Source organism: Musca vetustissima, unplaced genomic scaffold, assembly GCF_032173495.1.
Source record: "Musca vetustissima isolate MV318-11 ecotype Yass unplaced genomic scaffold, APGP_CSIRO_Mvet_v1 utg2887, whole genome shotgun sequence".
Lineage (NCBI taxonomy): Eukaryota > Metazoa > Arthropoda > Insecta > Diptera > Muscidae > Musca > Musca vetustissima.
The window spans coordinates 333,308-358,288 of NW_026884039.1; the positions used below are offsets into that span (position 1 = coordinate 333,308).

The window sequence follows — 24,981 nt, forward strand, 5'->3', positions numbered from 1 at the left end:
CGCCGACGTTAGCGACCTCGAAGCGAACGCTATGGGTCTTTCTTCATCGTTTATGATGTGCGACAACACTCCTGCTATCCCTGTCGGACTAGCGTCACATGCAAGCTGCAATGGTAAATCGGGGTTGAAAGGTGTTAGTACACGATCACTAGCGATTTCTGCTTTTAACGTTTCAAAAGATTTATTGCAATTGGATGACCATTTGAAGACAGCATTCTTCCGCAATAGGTGTCGTAATGGAGTTGTAATCGTAGCTGAGTTTGGTATGAATCTTGAGTAATACGTCACCATTCCGAGGAACCGGCGAACGTCTTCTACGCACTCAGGTTTAGGCATTTCCAAAATAGCCTGTACTTTTGATAAGGACTTTTGCACCTTATTGTGACGTATGGTGTGTCCCAAAAACTCGATTTGTTCTTCGAAGAATTTACATTTTGCCATGTTTAAATGCAGATCGTATTTACTCAATTGTGTCAAGCATGCTCTCAAATTGGACTTGCACTCTTCCAATGTAGCACCATGAACGACGATATCGTCAAAGTACGATTCTGTTTTAGGAGTTTCCCTTAATATTTGATCTATTATTCTATTGAACTCCGCGGGTGCGGTTTTAATCCCGAAGGAAAGGCGATTCATTTTATATGTGCCTCTATGAGTTGATATAGTTTGTATCTCGCTGGACATATCATCGACGGGTACATGTAGATATGCCTTGTATAAATCTAGACGACAAAAGAATTTAGAGTCTCTTAGACTGTTGAAAATTTCATCGATTTTCCGAATTGGATAATGTGCATCTACTAGGCGTTGATTTACGCCCACCTTGTAGTCGACGCATAAACGTACCCCACCATCCGCCTTCGGAATTACGACTAATGGCGATCCCCAATCGCTGTTTGAAATTTTTGTAATTATAGAAGCTTTCTCCAGTTCGTCAAGCTCTTTATTGACACGCTCTGTCAATGCATATGGAATTTGACGCTCTTTTGTGTACACTGGAGTAGCATTATCCCGCAATTTTAGAGTGACTTTATAATTGGGAATGCACCCAATGTTCTGTTGAAAAACACTAGCAAATTCGGTCGCAAATTCTTGCACATCGTTTGTGCTTCCCACGACATTAATCATTGCAGGATTTGAATCACACTCATCTAGTTCATTCAAATTGATGCCTAGACGGCGTATCCACGTCCGTCCAATTAAAGCAGAACACTCATCTGGAACGATATAAATATCATCATTTATTGTACTGTTTTTGAATTTAATACTGACCCGAACTTTTCCATCCGGAATGAATTTATTCTGCGTATAGGATCGGAAAACTATTTTTGTTGGAGTTATTTTGTCATCCATATTTAATTTTGCGAATTGGCTTCTGGGTAAAAATTAATATCCAGATCCTGAATCGACTTCGAATCTTACCACCTTGCCTTCTATAGAAATATCAGCATAGTATCGTTGTGCATCTGTATATTCATTCTGGTACACATCCACAATTTTAAAAATTCCGTACTCGGGATCTGCACTTTGAACTTGATTTGTGGTGTTCGAAAACTTTTTATTTTGTCCGGCATTAGGACCATCCGCCAAAAGTGTAGCTATGCATACTTTAGCCACATGACCACGTTTACTGCATAAGTTACATTTAAGATTTTTACTAGATCGACATTCTCTCGCATAATGATTATTTTTACCACAATGTAAACATAACCCGGCAATTCCTAATTGCGCATAATTGATTTTACCTGATCGTACAGTTTCAGGCCTTTTGAATTTCGCTTTGTGGGGCTTGTTTTTGCTGAAAATTTTGTTTATGTCAACAGAACTGTTGACTTGTGACAATTCCCTAGCATCCACCTTAGCTGCCTCCAATGCCAATGCTTTTAAAACAATTTCTTCGAATTCCGCAGAACTTGTTTGGAGAAGTTGTTCCCGAATACCGTTGTCGTGTATACCTCGGATAAACTGTGCCCTTAGAAAAACATTAGCAATGGAGATTCCACATTCGCACGGGGAGACAAATTCGCATGCATCAATCTCTGCACGAAGAGATGCCACAAATTCGGCTACAGACTGTCCTTCTCTCTGGTAAATCGATAAGAATTTGTGTTGAGCAACCAATACACTTCTTTTGGGAGCCAAATGATCTCCCAAAATCTTTAGCAGCTCGTCGTACTTCAGCTGTGATGTATGCTTTGGTGCCGCCAACGCAGTAACCATGTTAAAATATTTCGACCCGATTGAATTAAGGAGTAACATTGCACAATACGCATTATTTTCATGCACACCTTTCATGGTTATGTAATTCGAAAACCTTTCGATGTAATTTTGGTATGTTTCCTTCGTTGTGTCAAACATATCAAAATTGGGTACTAACGCTGTGTTGATGCTGTTGTTGCTGCTACTGCCCTGATTTCCCTGTGGCGCACTACCACCTGTTGTTAATCTCGCCAGTTGCGCAACCAACGCTTCCTGCGTTTTCAAAAAGGCTTGGAATTGTGTGGAATCCATCGTCTTATACTTTGTTGAAATATTAACCTTGCACTTGGCTAATTTTAATTTGATCAATCTTGTTTTACTCTCGTCGCCAAATTGTTGTATTCGTGGGAACGATGGTTGAGTCAAAAATGCTGCACGCTTGCTTATTTTAAGAATTACTTTATTTAACAAAAGCTAAGACATACTAATACAAAATGGTGTCAATCTATACACATGAAGATGGTAAAAAGAGAATGATGAAATTACAATGTATGAGTGTATGTATGTTATGCAGATGACATGAAAGAATAATAACAATGACATATGAAAGTGTAATAATGATATGGTTGCCATCTCTATATAAATAATTACAACAGGCCCATTAAAGATAAATTATAAAATGCATATGTAGTGCTTAACCTAGTGAAGGATAAACTACCCAAAAATAATAAAAATTTAAAAAATTAAAACATAAATTCATACAACCGTAAATACCATAATAAAAACTACTCTAAACTACTACTCCGACACTTTTTTACAAATGTCCGCCAAATTGTTAATTTTTTGCGTAGTCAATAATCCTAGTTCATACGAGAGCCAGACATGTACTCTTTCTAACACCCTTGGAATTTCCTGATTTTCCGATGTTCCAGTGAGGAGTTATCATGCCCGCCATCAAAAATAACTACATTTCTTTAATCACCAAAAACAACAACAATCAATTTTTGTTTTTCGTTTCCACGACAGAGGGGTCTACGATCCGAAAAGACCCGAGTCTTACTCGGCCAACGTCTGTCACCTCAGCCCATTGTGTAAAAGCAATAAGGGCTGCTACAACAACAACAATCAATTTTTGCAAATTATTTTTCTCTTTCAATTATATATGTGCCCAATGAAAATTTTGAAAATTTATGGGGGAGGTCCCCTTAAATTGTGGATATACTTTACTGCAATTTTTTACTTTATGTGAATTCTGATCAAACGTTCTGTTTTAGACATAAGATAACGGTAACCTATTGAAGTAAGTCGACTTCCTTTAAAATATGTTTTTCAAAGGTGGTTGTGCCTTTTACAAAGTAATTTACAAATCCAAATGTAACTCGAAATTCTATACAGCAACGAATTATGTTGAAATATGTGCTAAAACTTCGATACAACGATCAAGATGAAATATGGGACGATAGACATTAAGTTAATCTATACCAAAAATTTTCTTGGATATTTATTGGGAATTGAAAAATAAATCTAGAATTCCAAAAAAATTCTTTAACAAAATTACTAGGCAAGGCAAGGTTTGCGGGTCACTTGTCAGACCAAAGCAACTAAAATTGCAAACTGAGTAAATAAAGTTATAGTGAGAGTTTTTTCAGAAATAAATAGTATTAATTTATTCAATAACAAAGTATAACAGAAAAGTTTATTTTGAAATAAAAAATAGTCTATGGAAAACTAAATTTACCCAATTTTTGCTTGGTCAAAACTAAATCAGCTTTTTGATTTGTTCTTATAAATAAGCAAATTTTGCTAGTAATCGACAGCATATCCATTATTTATCATTACGGCAGCACACCTACGAGACATTGAATAAATAAATCCTTTAGGAAGAGGCTATGTCTGTTTGTTTAGGAAGAGGCTATGTCAGCTTGTGTCCGAGTTCTTAATATTTAAACTTTCATTCATCCGAGTACATAATATTTATCCACTGAGTCGAATTACAATAAATATGAGCTTTTGCGAAAGGCAAACTGGCTTTCCGATTCTTTTCAGAAATAAAATAATTTTCTTGATAGTTTCAAGCATTCCGTTGAAATCTTCCGTGTATATTTTTTTACTTCTATGACAATTTGTTGATCAGTACGAACTGATGATCTTTTGCAGTCTTCCTCCGTGCTGAACAGTCACTACTGATATACATAGTTGCATAAAATCGTCTTATAATTCGAGAAATCCCTGATTTATTCATGGAATTTTTCTCCGAAATTATTTTCATAATCAAAATCGAAAACAGCTCTATATCATTGAAACAAAAGCCTGTTAAAAAGGATCTAGAAGAATCGAAATGGGTATAGAGACGGAAACAAAGTGATTAAAAATAATTAAAACTTCAGAGCTCATCTGCTTGTACATTAAAATTCCTTTAGTTTTGTCCAAGCAAAAATTGAGACAATTTCCTTTCCCATAAAATATTATTAATTTCAAAATATATATATATATATATATGTAATTATAATTTCTTATTTAAAAAATCATATGTATTTTATTGTAGTTATAGTTCAAGAAAGATGAATATAAGATAAATGATATTAATTATATATTTTTATTACTCACCCCATTTCTTTAGGTCCCCTTACGGTTCATCCCAGGATTCCAACTATAATTTTAATACCAATTCATCACAATCTGGTCGTGGCACTGATCTTGTAAGTATTAACTACACATTTGTTTTAATTATGTTGTTTTACCTATATAGTATTCTATACCCTTTTTTGATGCTATTTCTGCATATATATATATTTTTTTTAAATTTCACAAGATACCAGCTCTATCCGTTCATAGAAATCCAAATTTGGTACCTTTTAGTACACATTATTGTGAACTTCCAAAACCTCCTATGTACACCCATCCTACACCCCAACAATGATACTACCTCCAAATTTCAGGATTCCAGCTTTATCGATTGACCCAAATTCAAATTGTATCAAATTTAGTAATAAATTGTACCAAATTTAGTGATAAATCATTGGCAATTAGCTGTTTTATCGGTGTACTGTATTTATTTCTAGCCATTTTCAAGGTGTATTTAATAAGGTGTATGCATCAGATACAACAATCAACATTTTACAAAAACAACATTGTTGTTATAGAAATTAAATTGTCATGCTGACAAATAGGTTTTGAAAAAAATAAATAAGAAAATTATACATTTCTTCAGGTCGAATAATTTTGAAAAGTGTCCCACATGTAAGCCTTGGCTCCTTGGAAATTTTGCTTATATTTTAATTACAATATATTTTTCGAAGAAGTGGCTTCTTGGTAGAAAAATTGTAGGTCATAAATCTGTCAATAAACGACGCCTCCGAAGAATAGTATTCAATTCATTTTGAAGGACATGCATAAAGCGACTCAGAAAGTGATTTTATGCATATTCTCAAAAGGAACTATGGGTCTATCTCGTTTTCTTTTGCCTGTTACAAACATATGCACAATGATATATTTTATAAACGCGAGAACTAATGTCTTCTTAAATTGCTTTCCTTTATTTTCCTCTTTGTTACTTAGCATGGTCTCTGTAGTTATTACTTCTCCTTTTTAGAACCGAAATCAGATTAATAACATAATATAAAACTAAATATAAATTGCTATTACCTTTTGACATATTTTGTGCCAATTTCAGCTTTTTCTGCGCAATCGAACTCATATCATTTGTAAAAATGTGAAATGTGTACTTACCACATCATGGAATGGAAGTTTCTTAAATCTTACGTGCCATGCTAAGTACATTTTTGCTTATAACTTTGTTTTGGATTGGCCGATGATTACCAAAATTTCAAAGAATTTAAATTAAGGACCGTAGTATCTAAAAACGCAAAGAACTTTAAAATATGCTAAGTTGACTTAGCATAGTATGGTTCGGAGGCGTCTATATGTATATTTGCATTCTGGAACCCAAGTTGTATATGTGGAACAGCGGAATCAGCGGCCGGATTTAAAACTGATTTAAGCTCACGTTTCCTTGTCGTCACTTGAGGCATTAAAAATATTCCGTCCCTATCAATGCATTATTATTGCACTTTTATTAATAAAAAATAATTCCAATCCCACATGGATCTATACTACAGCGAATGATTATGTGAATTTTGGTAATGAAAAACGGACGAGACCGCTAAACACCAAAGTACTAAATTGTTGACACTTTTAAACGCAAATGTGTAAAATTTCTACAATAACAGTGCTGATATTTATTTGCAGTAATGCTTCCACTCACACTGGAAATACATTATACTTTAGGGACTTCCGATGTACTGAAAAATGGGCAAAATCTTTTTGTTAAGGATATACAAAAAAATACCGACAAAACAAACATTTTCTTACAAGGAGATGAGACAAAAGACTTGCATTTATAGTTTAAAATTTTGTACCAGTATTTGTTATTATATCAGCAATTGTTAAATATAAAAATTTGTAATAAGCGATTTTTTTACCAGAACGACAAAAAGTCAAATTTTGTTTGCATTTATGATGACAATGTATAAAATGTATATGGGCAATATTGCCAATTTTTTAACATAGCTGAAGCGGAGGTTCACCCCTTTATAACTCGGGAACAACTTAAGTATATGAAAAAAAGTAAATAGTTTTGGTTTAATTGATCTGTCGTTGCAAACTGTTCATGATATTGACCTCCAAACTTTATTTTGGTAGAAGCTGTGTTTAATGTTAATAAATGTGTAAAAACAGGTTGAGGCGAACCATTTTTTTTATGTTCTCTATCGATTTGTGACTAAGCCACTCATTTCACGCTCTTCGTGTCAAAGTAAAACTAGAAGCCAACAAAATGGGGACTACGCCCCTTATGTATCATTTTTCAAAATTTTAACTGCATCTACCTTTAAATGATGCTGACATTTTGAAGCTCGATTTGGAGTGTTTTTTTTTTAATTTTACTTCTAGCTTTAATACGCAAACAGGAATTTATAAAAATCGATTATAAGATTATTGTAGTCGCGAATCTGCGTAATTTGATATGTATTTTGTGTATGTAGTATGCACAGCTTTAGAGTAATACTCATCCGAAGGTGCGAATTTTGTGCGATCAAATTTCTAAAAAACCTATTTTTCGGGCCAAATTTTTAGATCTGTCAACTGAATGATATGGGTACCCGCGATCAATAAGGTTTTTTACGTTTCGAATGATATAAAATTTTCTTGGTGAAAATCCATCTACTAGAACGGCGGGAACTGGCCTTCCAAAAACACGAAATTTGGCAAAAAATGTTTTTTAAAATATCGCGGATTCATTTGCGCAAACAGGAATTTATAAAAATCGATTATAAGATTATTGTAGTCGCGAATCTGCGTAATTTGATATGTATTTTGTGTATGTAGTATGCACAGCTTCAGAGTAATACTCATCCGAAGGTGCGAATTTTGTGCGATCAAATTTCTAAAAAACCTATTTTTCGGGCCAAATATTTAGATCTGTCAACTGAATGATATGGGTACCCGCGATCAATAAGGTTTTTTACTTTTCGGATGATATAAAATCTTCTTGGCGAAAATCCATCTACTAGAACGGCGAGAACAGGCCTTCCAAAAACACGAAATTTGGCAAAAAATGTTTTTGAAAATATCGCGGATTTATTTGCGTTTTCTGTGTATCATTTCCGCTTCAATAAATGACCTCTTACGGATTTTGATCTTTTTCGAAAAGAGAACTTTAAAAACTTCAGCCGAAAGAGAGATGTACGCAATTTATCTCATAAATAGATTGTGCTGGCACATCGTTGGTTCTTATTGGACCACATTGAAATGGTATAGATCGATGTATTTTTTTAGGGTGCACACCGAAATCGGATGCGTGTTAATGGCATATGGAGTTTTCGCAAATTATTCGCGTTTTACAATTTTTTGGGTACTTCAATGTAACGTGCGGCAGATCTTAGCCGTCAAATGAAATTTCGCAAAATATATATGGATTGGAAGATAAACTTCAGTACTTCCTGGAAACCGCATGCGCATCCAATGATTTTGAGAATTACGCGATTTAGACGCAATTTATTTCAAAAATAGTGTGAGCTGGCACATCCATGGTTCTTAATGGACCACATTGAAAACGGTGTAGATCGTTGTATTTTTTAGGGTGCACACCGAAATCGGATGCGCGTTAATGGCATATGGAGTTTTCGGAAATTATTCGCGTTTTACGATTTTTTGGGTACTTCAATGTAACGCGTGGCACATCTTAGCCGTCAAATGAAATTTCGCAAAATATATATGGATTGGAAGATAAACTTCAGTACTTCCTGGAAACCGCATACGCATCAAATGATTTTGAGAATTACGCGATTTACACGCAATTTAAAATGTATATTTCATAATATTATTTTATTTTAAGATTTATTTCTATTTATAGAATTCTAAGATTTATAGGAAGGGTCTTGATAAAATACGCAAGGCGTATACTTATACACAAAAAGTGATTATTATATATGTCAATTTTTCGGCGAAATTCGGGTAAAATAGCAGAATAACCCCAACATTTTTTTTCTGAAATTTCTTGTATACAATTAAAAAATAAATTTATATTTTTTCGAACCAAAAACAAATATTTTTCCTCAATATCTTGTTTTATTGTCGCTTTGATTTAGAAACCGCTACACGGACTTGTGTGATTTTGATATCATTTGATTCACCATGGTGTTTAGATTATGTAGATATTTTTGAATTAATTTTTAGGTGTGTGTATGTCATTAATATAATGAAAATATTGATGTAATCTGCTATATATTTTTTTATTTTTCTCATATTTCGCGAATATGTGCAACTTTATCGTGATTATCATAATATATGCATATTCTTATTTTACGGAGGAAGATATATATCAAAGTTGTTGGTCAATATAATAAACGGCGTAATTTTAAGATTTTTTTCTTATGCCCAAAATTAAAACGTCGATAACTTTTGCGCGCATCAACCAAAAATAATTTTAATAAATTTAACAAAATATATTTTCTATAGCTGCACATTGGTTTCCAAATTGTTGTTACAACTTATGTTGTTAAGTTTTAGAGGTAGATAACTTCAAAATATTAATAAATATATATGATTTAGCAATTATTGCCAATGCGTACATTTCGAATGAAGGCATTTTAATTTAAATTTTGACAGCTGAATGTTGTCAAAATCAAATTTTTGAACAAATTGGAAACATATGACAGCATGAGACTACCTTGTATAATTATGCCATGAATAAATATTCCGAGTGCTAGATATTGTTAAATAGACTTATAGAATTGTAAACATTTTTATCAATTATCAATATTTTAATTTTTTTGTAAGAATTAACTGGCTTAAACCGAGGGGGCTACCTCTCTAAGGCGGGTTAGTAGTGGTTTAACAATACCGGCTACAGATAGATCAACAGCTGGCAATTAGTAATTATACAACAAATATAAATTAGATCAATAAATACCATAAACTAACTTAATATACATTAAACAAACAACAGCAAGCAATGGCTATAATATAAAATTTGACAATGCCAGGGTCTACTATTTCCAAGCCTAGTATAGAATTTGTGATAGCATGCAATGGATTACATAAACATAAACTGACTACATTTCATCACAGTGACATTTATAGATCGGAGAAAGAATCAACATTGTCCAATTTGTATGACCCTATAAAGTAGTTGGATTGTATTGGATGTATCTGAATAAGGAAGATTTCTTGCAATTTTTTTTAATTAAGAGATATTCCATTTGTACTGCACCAGTTAAAGAGTGAGTGTAAATCGTACTGTAAATAAACTGATTTACGTGTACTTGTATGCGACAGCTTGACATCATCTGCATACATTAGTATTTTGGAATAACGAATGGACTTCGAAAGATCATTTAGAAAAGAACAAACAATAACAGACCCAAATGACTTCCTTGCGGATCTCCAGAGGAAACAATAATATATTTAGAAAAGGGATCACTGAACAAAACTTTTTGGATACGATCCTCTAAATAGGATGAAATCCAGCTTAAAAGAATTGACGGGAACCCTATAACATTTTGTTTATGGAGCAATAGCTTATGAACTACAGTATAGAAAGCTTTACTGAAGTCTGTATAAATAACATCAGTTTGTTGTTTTTTTGCAAATACATTACATACATTGAATTGAATTTGAACTACTCCAATTTATAAATATATACAATTGGTTGCCACAGGCGGAGCTGTGCTTACTTTTAATTTAATACATCCTCCAAACTTCATCGATATAGGTTGGCGTACCATTCCAGTTCGTGATTATGTCCCGAATCCACTAAGGTGCAAATCCTGCCAAAAGGTGGGACATACCAAAAACCATTGCAGGGGTACGGAACTTTTCAAGAAAATATTGTGTTAATTGCAACATATACACACACACTTCATACATGCCCAACATTTTTAACCCACAAATCGGTGAACAAAATCAAAATTACTCAAAGATGCACAAATCGTGAGGCTTGGAAAATATTCAAAAGTAATCCCGAATACCACCTAATCAAACTAAACTCTAAAAGGACAACTTTTTCATATGTATTAAAGAATAATAAAGATGTTCAAAGAAAAAGTTCCACCGAGGAAACCCCAAAATCTTCATCGATACAATCCAAAACTACCTCCAACAAAAGTTCAGCACCAATTGTTACTTCCACAAAGTCACCTACACCAGCACAACATAACCATTTATTCAATCTCCATCTAATAATTCTAAGCCCGAACCTAACAATACATATAATGTAGATGCAGAAGAAGAGAAATTATTAAATAAACTTCACACACAAATATCCACCGTGAAAGCAAAAGACAATCAAGTTGTTACTCAAACGCCTTATGAAGCTTCAACTAAAATCTAATAAGCACCTTTTACATCTACCAGGTTACGTAATATTTCACCATAATAAAGACTACAACTATTCAAAATCAGGAATAGCAATTCTAGTCAAAAATAATCTTAATGTAACTAATATTTCCAAATCTTCTGGAGATCTTCTATTTCAGTCTTTATCATTAGACTATGGTTTACCTCTCCACATTATAAACATATATAAGGAGCACGATATTTCTTTATCACGAGAAATGATCAATCGAATAAACATTCCATCAACCCGACCAACACTCCTACTAGGCGATTTAAATACTCAATACATTATGGGGATCTTCTGACACCTCTTCAGGAGGGCTTATATGGGAGGATTTTGCAGATAGATGGCTCCCCTACATTATAGAGCACCTGACATACCTTAACAGCCATAGATATCTCCATGTGTCACTCTGATTTAGCTTCTTCGTTGACCTGGAAAACACTACCTTTACCAGAAATTGGTGATCATTTTCCGATCCTCATATCAAATGACATTCCTATCCCAATCAAGAACTTTATTCCAAGATTTATAGATACTAAAGCCAACTGGAGCCTATTTCGATCTGAATTACTTATTTACAACTCCAACTTCATTGAATCGGAAAATGTTAACAAAGACGCATCACAAATTAAGCGGCTATTTAGAAAATCGCAAATGAATCCATTCCAATCACTCGCAGAACGAAAGAAAGGAAAATACCAGTATGGTTTAACAGTGATCTGGCAAGGTTAATACGAGAAAGGCAACGAGCTTGGAGGACTTTTAAAAGACATAGGAATATAGGGAACTGCGTTTATTAAAGAAAAATAAGTGTCTTAGTAAAACGGGAATGTAAAATAGCAAAAATATTAACATGGGAGCGTTTCCTTAATTCAATGAAGCCACCTATGGATGTTCGTCACCTATGGGGTAAAGTGAATAACTTATGAAATCCAAAGTTCAATAGGTTTTCAAGTATACAATTGGATAATAATATTATTACTCATCCAAAAATCATTGTAAATGCTTTCTCTACATTATGGAGCTCTATTAGCTCAGATTCAGTTTTCGACACATCTGTCTGTTCCACCAAATATTCCTTTTCAATTTCCAACATAAACCAGGTTGATGGGAACAATCAAGCCCTGACAAAATCTATAGAAGTTAGTGAGATTGATCCACACCAGAGAATGACATCCATTCAACGCAACTAGTAGTACACCGGCTAACGCAATAGAAAAATCATTCATATTCACCAACGCAAATTCTCCTAAGCACAACATAAACACAAAAGTAAGTCAAATACAATTGAATCCCACCGGACTACAATTGTTTCCACAAACAACGCAAATGATCGTTCATAGCAGAGTTTGCACTACCGAGTGTGTGGAGAGCGCAGGTTGAAATAAATCAACCACCAAATGAATAACGTGTTATACGATCAAATGACTTATTGTGTGAAAGAGTAAAATACAAAACTGGTGTTGAGAATAACATTAGGAGTAATTTTCTATACACAGGGGTTGGCTTGCGGTATATTATTTTTGACCTGCGTTTTGCATAAAATAAAATAACGCAACTACAGTTAATGGCAAATTAGATATTAATAGTACAAAAACGTTTTTTTTTAATTAATTAATTTTTTTATTATAAAATTGCTACATATAAAATAGTCAGTATAGTTATTAGGGGAAATAAAAAAATTATTTAAAAATTAAAAGAATAATTCGTTGTTATGTATAACATAACAAAAATAAATTAAAAACTGGATTGTCATAGTTCATTCTAAAATTAACTGGTCAAAAAAACAAACTTCACTCATAGAGTAGTACTGTTATGATGCGGTGCACCGCATTGATTCGATTGACTTCGTTTCTTTTGCGTTGTTTGCATTGTTTATGTTCTCCCGCACTCACATGCATAAAAACACTCTGAACGAAGCTGGCGATAGCAGAGAGTGTTTATACGAAGATATGATGTGAATGGAAAACAATCGGTAAAGTGAGAGTCAACAATGGCAGTATTTTCACGAATGACCGAGTGTTGACTGTACTATACCGCATCATTTGTAGTTGCGTTAAGTATTACTATCGCTTTATTTTATGCATAACGCAAGTCAAGAAAAAGCTACCGCATGTCCATCTCTGATCCACACCTTCCTTGGACAAGTTAACATACTCCATGGTACGCAACGCACCGATATTAATAAAAAGACGATTATGCAGATTGTACAACAATATATTATTTAATGGAATATGTCCGCATGACTGGAAAATTGCTATACTCTGTCCTATTCCAAAACCAGGTAAAAATCCTTATACATTGGAAGGATATAGACCAATATCGTTACTCCCAATTCTCTCCAAAATCTTTGAGAAAGTAATATCCCGCCGCCTTCTGAAATACTGCGTGCCTCATTTGTCCAATATACAGCATTACAGTCTGATATAAGAAAACACAGTGTTCTTATATCAGAAGATTTAGCAAAAGCATTTGATCGGGTTATATACACCAGTATATTGTCCGAGCTTCAGAGTTGGGGAGTACAGGATCAATATTTGATTTTGTTGCGTTCCTTTCTAACCTATAGACGAATATTAGTTAGGGTTGACGGCTATTTTTCCAACATTCTACCTATAGATAATGGTATACCGCAGGGGTCACCACTCTCCGTTATACTTTACAACATTTATGCAAATTCATTGTGCAAAATTTTAGAAAACCTAAAAGAAATAGACTATGTTGGAGTATTTACGGATAACATATTTGCAATAACATCTGGCGACCAGCATAAGGTTGTAAATAATTTAAATATTTTTAATAACAAAATTCAGAGTTGGGCTAAAAGAGTTGGCGCGGTCATCCCTTTAAACAAAATCGATATATTGCATGTATGTCGCAAAAGAAGGTGTGCAAGTTCCACCATTAGCTTGCAGGAAAACACGGTCAATGTTTCTCATAGAATGAAAATTTTGGGTCTTACTTTCACCAAGAACCTAATATGGAACGAGAACATACAAGTTCTGCAAGCAAAATTAACAATCTTCTAAGACTTATAGGTTCAAAGACCAAAGGGCCCCACATTGACACAGCAGTTAACATTTGTAAATCCTTAGTATATGGTACAATTTCCCATGGTATAACAATTTATGGATTCACTTCCAAAACCAATATTTCTAAATTAAATACTGCTATGAACAATTGCTTTAGAACAGCCACAGGTCTCCTTCGTTCTACACCTCTTGAAGCTCTATATGTTGAAGCAAAATATCAGGATTTCCAAAATACTTTACATAAGTTTTCTTTAAGCCTAGGTAGTAAGGCTCTAACATTACATTCTCATGGACTTCACAACATAATTTGGAGTAATGCTAATAGAAGCAATATATCATACTTATCGGCTATCGATCGCATCCTAAAACTCTTCTCAAAATTCCAAATTCCTTTGCCACCCAAACCAACCAATCAAATATCACACCGAAAATCGATTTCGTTTTATACAAGTTTGTGTTTTTATAAAAAAGACTATACTAGCAAAATCTGTTACCAAAAACTATTGATCCTATTACTGATGGCTCCTTTAATGGAAACCTCACAGCTTTTTCTGTAATTGAGCAAATATCAACTGACAATTTCTCTATAATTTGTCAGGCCAGACTGCCAAACCGTACAGGAGTTTTCACAGCCGAACTTTCTGCGGTTAAGGTAGCCATCGGTCACGCCGTAAACGGAATAAAAACCTTAATATGTGTTTATAATCTTGGTGTAATGAAAGCCCTATCTAAAAATAAAGGAGGAGTTTTCAACAACATTATTTTTATTGCACACAATTGTGAAGTCAATATCTTATGGATACCTTCACATTCTGATATAAAAGGCAATGGCTTCACTGATAAAATGGCAAAAGAAGCTTTTCATCTTACCAATATATTTGACATGTCATGCTTTTGGTTTAGCCTAATGAGTATCTACAAATCATTACAAAATGAAAAAATCAAAAACAAATGACAGTCTTGTTCTACTTTTCTTAGAAGTGTTAATCCAGAAATCCCTAGAAAACAGTACGATATTAGTCTAAGTAGGAAAGATTGCATATTTCTTGCTCGACTGCGGGTTGGAAAGTGCATTTTTAACACACGTCATTTTTATGAAAATACAATGCCTTCTTCTTGCTCATTTTGTGGTGATACGCTGTCTGTCTCGCATATTTTAGTGGAATGTCATTCCTCTGCAATTAATTTAAGTATTGACAAAATCCTTGACTATTTTCAAAATACCTCATAAACCAAATTCGCTCATATCTGCAAATACATAATATTCGTGATGTTTAAATCAGAACCTATTAGCTTGATATAATACTTACGCATATCCCATAACTTTCCCATGTACTTTACATTATGTAATGTAGTCTTTTTTGCGCATATCGACGCCTCCGAAGAATAGTATGCTAAGTCTGAAAAGTGAGTTTTTCAGGAGAAGCTCTCAAAGTTTACGGGCTTTATCTCGGGAGGGGTGTGAGGTAGAATATTAAGTGTTTTGCTGATTTTAACGAAATATAAATATAATTTTGGTAGCACGTCTAAATTCAACATTTTTCTAGCAGATTATAGCTAAAAACGACTTAGAATACTTTAGCATGTACAAACATTTAATGATAAGTCGGCTAAGTCGACTTAGAATACTTTGGAACAAAATGGTGATGCATTTTATTGTCATTATACTTAGACGAACTAAGATTATAAAATACACTACGTGTCACAACTATAGACGCACCATTAATTCAATTGGTATATTATTTTACAAATAAAATGGACACGTTAAGTTATTGTACACAGTCAAAATGACCAAAAACCCATATTATTTAACAAAAATAATTGATTTATTCTTTATGGTTTCGCCTAATTCTGCAATCTTAAATTTATTATGTTGCACAACTTTTACAAAATTAGATATAATTATTATTAAAACCTTAAATAAAATAACATAACATTAATCAATAATGGGTAGGGCCTCCCTTATTTTGAATAAGATCAAAAATTCTATCCATCATACTCTCTATCATTTTTTTTTTTTGCAAATCATCGTCGATTGACCGCCATTTATCGATTATTACTTCTTTGAGGTTAAAAACAGTCTGGTATTGGCTGTTTTCCGCATAGACACGACGAGTTAGGGCCTCCCTTTTTTTAATAAGATCAAAAATTCTATCCATCATACTCTCTGTCAATTTTTTGCAAATCATCGTCGATTGACCGCCATTTATCGATTATTACTTCTTTGAGGTTAAAAACAGTCTGGTATTGGCGGTTTTCCGCATAGACACGACGAGTTAAGATTCCCCCTATGTTCTCGATCACATTCTGGTCGGAAGAACATGCGGACCAGTTCATACTTTAAATATTTTTTTATTTTAACCATTCTAAAGTATGGCGACTTTTATGAAATGGCGCGTTGTCCTGCTGAAAAATGAATCCTTCATCGTTGCTGCTTTCCCAAAATGGCAATAATTCGTCTTCAAAGACTTGAACGTACTCCATTGAATTCATCCGGCAACTAGGAAATGCCACATCAAGCATTCCGTCGCTATAAAATTCTCCCAAGACCATTAAGGAACCGGCACCGAAATTTCATTTTGACGGACATGCATAAAGCGACTCAGAAAGTGATTTTATGCATATTCTCAAAAGGAACTATGGGTCTATCTCGTTTTCTTTTGCCTGTTACAAACATATGCACAATGATATATTTTATAATCGCGAGAACTAATTTCTTCTTAAATTGCTTTCCTTTATTTTCCTCTTTGTTACTTAGCATGGTCTCTGTAGTTATTACTTCTCCTTTTTAGAACCGAAATCAGATTAATAACATAATATAAAACTAAATATAAATTACAATTACCTTTTGACATATTTTGTGCCAATTTCAGCTTTTTCCGCGCAATCGAACTCATATCATTTGTAAAAATGTGAAAATTTTCGTTCTTTATAAGTCGACTATTTTTTCCAAACTATAGTATGCTATGTATACTTACACACACAAATTACTCTTTGAAGTTCAAGGAAAATCATGCTATGTGAACTTAGAAACACTAAAAATAAAATAACGACAATGCCAAGTATACATAGCGAACTAATAGCCTAGACAGACGACAGCCTTAATTTGCATTAACAGCCTTAATTCAAATTAATTTGTACATTATCCTCATTTTTATGTGTTTTTAATGCACAAAATCAAACTGAATTTATACTGAATTAAGCAATTTCATATGGCAATGCTGTAGAAAATAAATTGATTGTTGTCAAATTTGTTTACGTTTATGAGAATAAAATTTATAAATAAAGGAAAATTCAACAATTATTCAAATTGGGAGCTGTTTTACTATCGTTTTGGCTGATTTTCTTCCTTTCTGCAATGTATCAATTTCATAAAGACATAATCCCAAAAAATATTGAAAACAAATGCCAATATCTTCTTCCTACACACAGACAAACAAACAAATTGTTTCATAAATGCAGAAACTCTCGTCTATCAGGGGTAAATATTAATTCAAATTAAGAACTTTTTAATGCAAATTAAGGCTGTCGTCTGTCTACGGTATAAGTCTACTTAGCATTCGAAATAATTCAAAAAGTTCCAAGCCTAAATATGCTAAGTGTACTTACCACATTATGGTATGGAAGTTCCTTAAATCTTACGGGCCATGCTAAGTACATTTGCTTATAACTTTGGTTTGGATTGGCCGATGATTACCAAAATTTCAGATAATTTAAATTAAGGACCGTAGTATCTAAAAACGTAAAGAACTGTAAAACATGCTAAGTCGACTTAGCATACTATGGTTCGGAGGCGTCGATATGGTCTTTGTTACCCGGCGCCTTCATATATATTTTATAATATAATTTATAAAATATATTATAAATAAATATTTACCTTTAGTTGTCCACATTTTGGAAGCTTTGCTCAAATTTTAGCTTGCTGTCAAATAATTTTATTTACCCAAAATCAGCTGTTTTTGTGTTTGCCTTTGAAAATATTATGTGATCAGACTATGGCAATCCTAATGTGACCTTACATTTACTTATGTTCTACATCAAGGTGTATTTAATATGGAGTATGCATCAGATACAACAACACATATTTTACAAAAAAAAAAAACATTGTTGTTGTTTAATTTAGATTTGTATAAAAATAATACTTTTTATTGACCCCTGATGTGGTCTTCTATTATTCGTTAAAATGTATGCGCTACGGTTTATTGCAACCTTGAGTTAGCGCTTTTGACGTTTTAACGAATAATCAATTGTCACTTGCTTTGCCGCCTCCTTTAAGCATCAAGGAGTATCAATCTGTCAGTCGGACAGACAACCACGCATATCGTTGCGAGCACATATCGTTGTGCATAGTAAGGTAATTTCGTTACCAACAACCAAACAATCAATAAACCATTGAATTACTATATTAAGAAAACTATTGTGTTTTTCTCTTAATTCTTTTACTTTCACGGCACACGGCTATTCGTACACCCCTACCCTACGGTCCACTGCTCCACGCATTCGGCGTACTGACTCCCTTCGGCGGAGCCCCTCTGAGCTAAACATTTGGTCCAATCGAACCGGATTCACCAGCCCAATTGGCCACTACTTGGAATCCAACAACATACAGTCCATTACTTTAAAATTGCAAGGTACGTATAGTGCAGTGTATACAAGTGAGCCCGCGGAAGTAAATTGTCGCGACCATAACAAAACAATCGGTTCTGTTCAAAGGTCGCTTTGGTCGCATCACCCCTTCGTTGGTTTCTCGCCTATCGTTGGCTTTTATTTGGATGCTTGCATTCGGCAGCATCATAACCAAAACAAAAACCAAAAATATCATTATCGCAAAATTCATTGACATTCCCTGTTTGTTTTAACAACAACAAGCATTGTTGTTGTTAAAAAGTTACATTTTCTTCTTCCGCTTTTCTACATAAAGCAAAAACTGCAATATTATTTCGTTGTTTTGTTTGTCACAATAATATTGCATATTGTTGTTGTTACATTCATTCTGTTTTTTTTTCGTTGTAACAACAGTCAAATTTCTCGTCTGTTTGCTTTGTCGTAAACAGCAACAACAACATTGTTTGATCGTCTACCTACATCACTGCTATCTTTGTTGTTGTTCTCTGATCAGCACTTGTTGTTTGTGCTTTGTTAGATCAGTGAACTAACATAACAAACGAAGGATGAATATTTTTGTTATTCTTCTTTCTGTTATGTCCTCATAGGTCGAGTACTCACCTTACGTTGGTTGTTTGCTTGAGAGGAATAATTTCTGTTCATTCCTTTTTCTATCGTGTCCGTTTAGGTTGAGTAGCCACACTACGTTGGTCGGTAGTATAAGTTAACTATATTGTTTGTCATAGGGTGTTTGTAAATAAATATACAAATAAAATACTATTGTGTATTTTATTATTGTTTTGTTTTTTAACATTTTCAAATTGGTACACCCTACAGCACGCCATATCGGCACAACAAATTAATTAAAATAATTTCGTTATTTTATTTAATTTTGCATTTTTTCGGATAATTGTTTGGTATTTTTTCTTTTACATATGGCCTCCACTTCCAACATTTCTTCCGCTTGTGATATCGTTCACAATATGTCCTTGCCTCCAATAGATATTGATGTTTTCGATGGAGATTTTTCTAAATGGCATTCCTTTCGGGATTTGTTTAGCGCGATATTTATAAAAAATTCCAAGTTGTCTGATGTTGAACGTTTGTTCTATTTGCGACATAAGACAAGTGGTGAAGCTCGTGAAATTGTTTCGCAGTTTCCTCTCACCAATCGTGGTTTCGTGCTTGCTTGGAAAACACTCAATGACGAATTCGATAATACTCGGATTTTAGTGAATCGCCAATTGTCGTATTTATTTAATATTCCTATTGTGGACAAAGAAACAATCTCCGGTTTGAAAGAGATTCGATGCGGCATCAATAGCTGCATATCTTCAATGTTGACATACAATGTACCAACGGATCAATGGGATCCAATTCTAGTTTTTGTTTGTCAACAAAGATTGCCTAGAATTACTCTGGCTCTTCCTTTCAGAAAGGATAAACACGCTTGTGTGTTTAGAAAATTTCGTGGATATATCCATTACTGTGGATAAATCTAAATCGTCAAATGCAACTAGGAAGTTTGTTTCAAAACATTCGTCTCCACCTTCAATTAACAAATCGTGTTCTCTATGTCGTGAGAACCCCCACCGCCTTCAATTGTGTCGAAAATTTAATGAATACTCCCCTGCAAATAGATTTGCATTCGCAAAGCGACAAGATCGTTGCATAAATTGTTTGGTAAAGGGACATAAACTAGTAAATTGTACTAGTAAAACAAGTTGTTCCAAATGTGGTCAGCGTCATCATACGTTGTTACATCGGGAGTTTTCAAAACCGAATAATTTGTCAAGCTCGTCAAAACCGTTGTCAGCTTCAGCCTCTGTTTTTCGTCCCTCGCAACATATATCATCCACATCTGTTAGAGTCCAAAATCAAAAGTTTGATACAATTTCCTCAAAATCGTTGCGAAAAATGTCAAAGAAAAAGTTGATAAGATTTATTAATACAAATTTATTGGGACATAATGTTGCAAAGCGACCTTCAGAAAAAGTCGGAATCGCGACAAATGCTGATGCGTCCTATTTGGCTCAGCCCCCGAATGTCGTTTCGGGTAAATAATAGCTCGTTTGAAGTCCGAATCTGTAACTGCAGGTTCATTTTCGTCTTCATACTAATATATGTCGTATAATAAAAATAGCTCGATTGAAGTCCGAATCTGTAACTGCTTCATAGTAATATTATCGTTGTAGCGGAATTGGATTCCGAATCTGTTACTGCAGATTCATGGGCGTTTCCATTCCCTAAATTTTGTTCGAATTAAAATGCTCACACTGCACTATACACCTCTTGTACCTATTACACGATATAATATATTTGTATTGTTTAGAAACATACCTTGATGTTTCAAGGGGGCCGGAATGTTTAATTTAGATTTGTATAAAAATAATACTTTTTATTGACCCCTGATGTGGTCTTCTATTATTCGTTAAAATGTATGCGCTACGGTTTATTGCAACCTTGAGTTAGCGCTTTTGACGTTTTAACGAATAATCAATTGTCACTTGCTTTGCCGCCTCCTTTAAGCATCAAGGAGTATCAATCTGTCAGTCGGACAGACAACCACGCATATCGTTGCGAGCACATATCGTTGTGCATAGTAAGGTAATTTCGTTACCAACAACCAAACAATCAATAAACCATTGAATTACTATATTAAGAAAACTATTGTGTTTTTCTCTTAATTCTTTTACTTTCACGGCACACGGCTATTCGTACACCCCTACCCTACGGTCCACTGCTCCACGCATAACGACAATGCCAAGTATACATAGCGAACTAATAGCCTAGACAGACGACAGCCTTAATTTGCATTAACAGCCTTAATTCAAATTAATTTGTACATTATCCTCATTTTTATGTGTTTTTAATGCACAAAATCAAACTGAATTTATACTGAATTAAGCAATTTCATATGGCAATGCTGTAGAAAATAAATTGATTGTTGTCAAATTTGTTTACGTTTATGAGAATAAAATTTATAAATAAAGGAAAATTCAACAATTATTCAAATTGGGAGCTGTTTTACTATCGTTTTGGCTGATTTTCTTCCTTTCTGCAATGTATCAATTTCATAAAGACATAATCCCAAAAAATATTGAAAACAAATGCCAATATCTTCTTCCTACACACAGACAAACAAACAAATTGTTTCATAAATGCAGAAACTCTCGTCTGTTAGGGGTAAATATTAATTCAAATTAAGAACTTTTTAATGCAAATTAAGGCTGTCGTCTGTCTACGGTATAAGTCTACTTAGCATTCGAAATAATTCAAAAAGTTCCAAGCCTAAATATGCTAAGTGTACTTACCACATTATGGTATGGAAGTTCCTTAAATCTTACGGGCCATGCTAAGTACATTTGCTTATAACTTTGGTTTGGATTGGCCGATGATTACCAAAATTTCAGATAATTTAAATTAAGGACCGTAGTATCTAAAAACGTAAAGAACTGTAAAACATGCTAAGTCGACTTAGCATACTATGGTTCGGAGGCGTCGATATGGTCTTTGTTACCCGGCGCCTTCATATATATTTTATAATATAATTTATAAAATATATTATAAATAAATATTTACCTTTAGTTGTCCACATTTTGGAAGCTTTGCTCAAATTTTAGCTTGCTGTCAAATAATTTTATTTACCCAAAATCAGCTGTTTTTGTGTTTGCCTTTGAAAATATTATGTGATCAGACTATGGCAATCCTAATGTGACCTTACATTTACTTATGTTCTACATCAAGGTGTATTTAATATGGAGTATGCATCAGATACAACAACACATATTTTACAAAAAAAAAACATTGTTGTTGTTTAATTTAGATTTGTATAAAAATAATACTTTTTATTGACCCCTGATGTGGTCTTCTATTATTCGTTAAAATGTATGCGCTACGGTTTATTGCAACCTTGAGTTAGCGCTTTTGACGTTTTAACGAATAATCAATTGTCACTTGCTTTGCCGCCTCCTTTAAGCATCAAGGAGTATCAATCTGTCAGTCGGACAGACAACCACGCATATCGTTGCGAGCACATATCGTTGTGCATAGTAAGGTAATTTCGTTACCAACAACCAAACAATCAATAAACCATTGAATTACTATATTAAGAAAACTATTGTGTTTTTCTCTTAATTCTTTTACTTTCACGGCACACGGCTATTCGTACACCCCTACCCTACGGTCCACTGCTCCACGCATTCGGCGTACTGACTCCCTTCGGCGGAGCCCCTCTGAGCTAAACATTTGGTCCAATCGAACCGGATTCACCAGCCCAATTGGCCACTACTTGGAATCCAACAACATACAGTCCATTACTTTAAAATTGCAAGGTACGTATAGTGCAGTGTATACAAGTGAGCCCGCGGAAGTAAATTGTCGCGACCATAACAAAACAATCGGTTCTGTTCAAAGGTCGCTTTGGTCGCATCACCCCTTCGTTGGTTTCTCGCCTATCGTTGGCTTTTATTTGGATGCTTGCATTCGGCAGCATCATAACCAAAACAAAAACCAAAAATATCATTATCGCAAAATTCATTGACATTCCCTGTTTGTTTGGTCCTCTTTTCAAGCATTGTTGTTGTTAAAAAGTTACATTTTCTTCTTCCGCTTTTCTACATAAAGCAAAAACTGCAATATTATTTCGTTGTTTTGTTTGTCACAATAATATTGCATATTGTTGTTGTTACATTCATTCTGTTTTTTTTTCGTTGTAACAACAGTCAAATTTCTCGTCTGTTTGCTTTGTCGTAAACAGCAACAACAACATTGTTTGATCGTCTACCTACATCACTGCTATCTTTGTTGTTGTTCTCTGATCAGCACTTGTTGTTTGTGCTTTGTTAGATCAGTGAACTAACATAACAAACGAAGGATGAATATTTTTGTTATTCTTCTTTCTGTTATGTCCTCATAGGTCGAGTACTCACCTTACGTTGGTTGTTTGCTTGAGAGGAATAATTTCTGTTCATTCCTTTTTCTATCGTGTCCGTTTAGGTTGAGTAGCCACACTACGTTGGTCGGTAGTATAAGTTAACTATATTGTTTGTCATAGGGTGTTTGTAAATAAATATACAAATAAAATACTATTGTGTATTTTATTATTGTTTTGTTTTTTAACATTTTCAAATTGGTACACCCTACAGCCCGCCATATCGGCACAACAAATTAATTAAAATAATTTCGTTATTTTATTTAATTTTGCATTTTTTCGGATAATTGTTTGGTATTTTTTCTTTTACATATGGCCTCCACTTCCAACATTTCTTCCGCTTGTGATATCGTTCACAATATGTCCTTGCCTCCAATAGATATTGATGTTTTCGATGGAGATTTTTCTAAATGGCATTCCTTTCGGGATTTGTTTAGCGCGATATTTATAAAAAATTCCAAGTTGTCTGATGTTGAACGTTTGTTCTATTTGCGACATAAGACAAGTGGTGAAGCTCGTGAAATTGTTTCGCAGTTTCCTCTCACCAATCGTGGTTTCGTGCTTGCTTGGAAAACACTCAATGACGAATTCGATAATACTCGGATTTTAGTGAATCGCCAATTGTCGTATTTATTTAATATTCCTATTGTGGACAAAGAAACAATCTCCGGTTTGAAAGAGATTCGATGCGGCATCAATAGCTGCATATCTTCAATGTTGACATACAATGTACCAACGGATCAATGGGATCCAATTCTAGTTTTTGTTTGTCAACAAAGATTGCCTAGAATTACTCTGGCTCTTCCTTTCAGAAAGGATAAACACGCTTGTGTGTTTAGAAAATTTCGTGGATATATCCATTACTGTGGATAAATCTAAATCGTCAAATGCAACTAGGAAGTTTGTTTCAAAACATTCGTCTCCACCTTCAATTAACAAATCGTGTTCTCTATGTCGTGAGAACCCCCACCGCCTTCAATTGTGTCGAAAATTTAATGAATACTCCCCTGCAAATAGATTTGCATTCGCAAAGCGACAAGATCGTTGCATAAATTGTTTGGTAAAGGGACATAAACTAGTAAATTGTACTAGTAAAACAAGTTGTTCCAAATGTGGTCAGCGTCATCATACGTTGTTACATCGGGAGTTTTCAAAACCGAATAATTTGTCAAGCTCGTCAAAAACGTTGTCAGCTTCAGCCTCTGTTTTTCGTCCCTCGCAACATATATCATCCACATCTGTTAGAGTCCAAAATCAAAAGTTTGATACAATTTCCTCAAAATCGTTGCGAAAAATGTCAAAGAAAAAGTTGA

At 34.1% G+C, this 24,981-nt stretch overlaps 1 protein-coding gene across 1 annotated transcript in view; it reads left to right on the top strand.

Annotated features, from left to right (window-relative positions):
* LOC133331018 (dmX-like protein 2) overlaps positions 1–24,981 on the top strand; it is a 190,910-nt gene that overhangs the window by 130,713 nt on the left and 35,216 nt on the right. Inside the window, exon 15 of the mRNA XM_061539419.1 lies at positions 4,820–4,898. Coding sequence (XP_061395403.1) covers positions 4,820–4,898 — 79 coding nt within the window. The remainder of the gene's footprint in view (positions 1–4,819; positions 4,899–24,981) is intronic.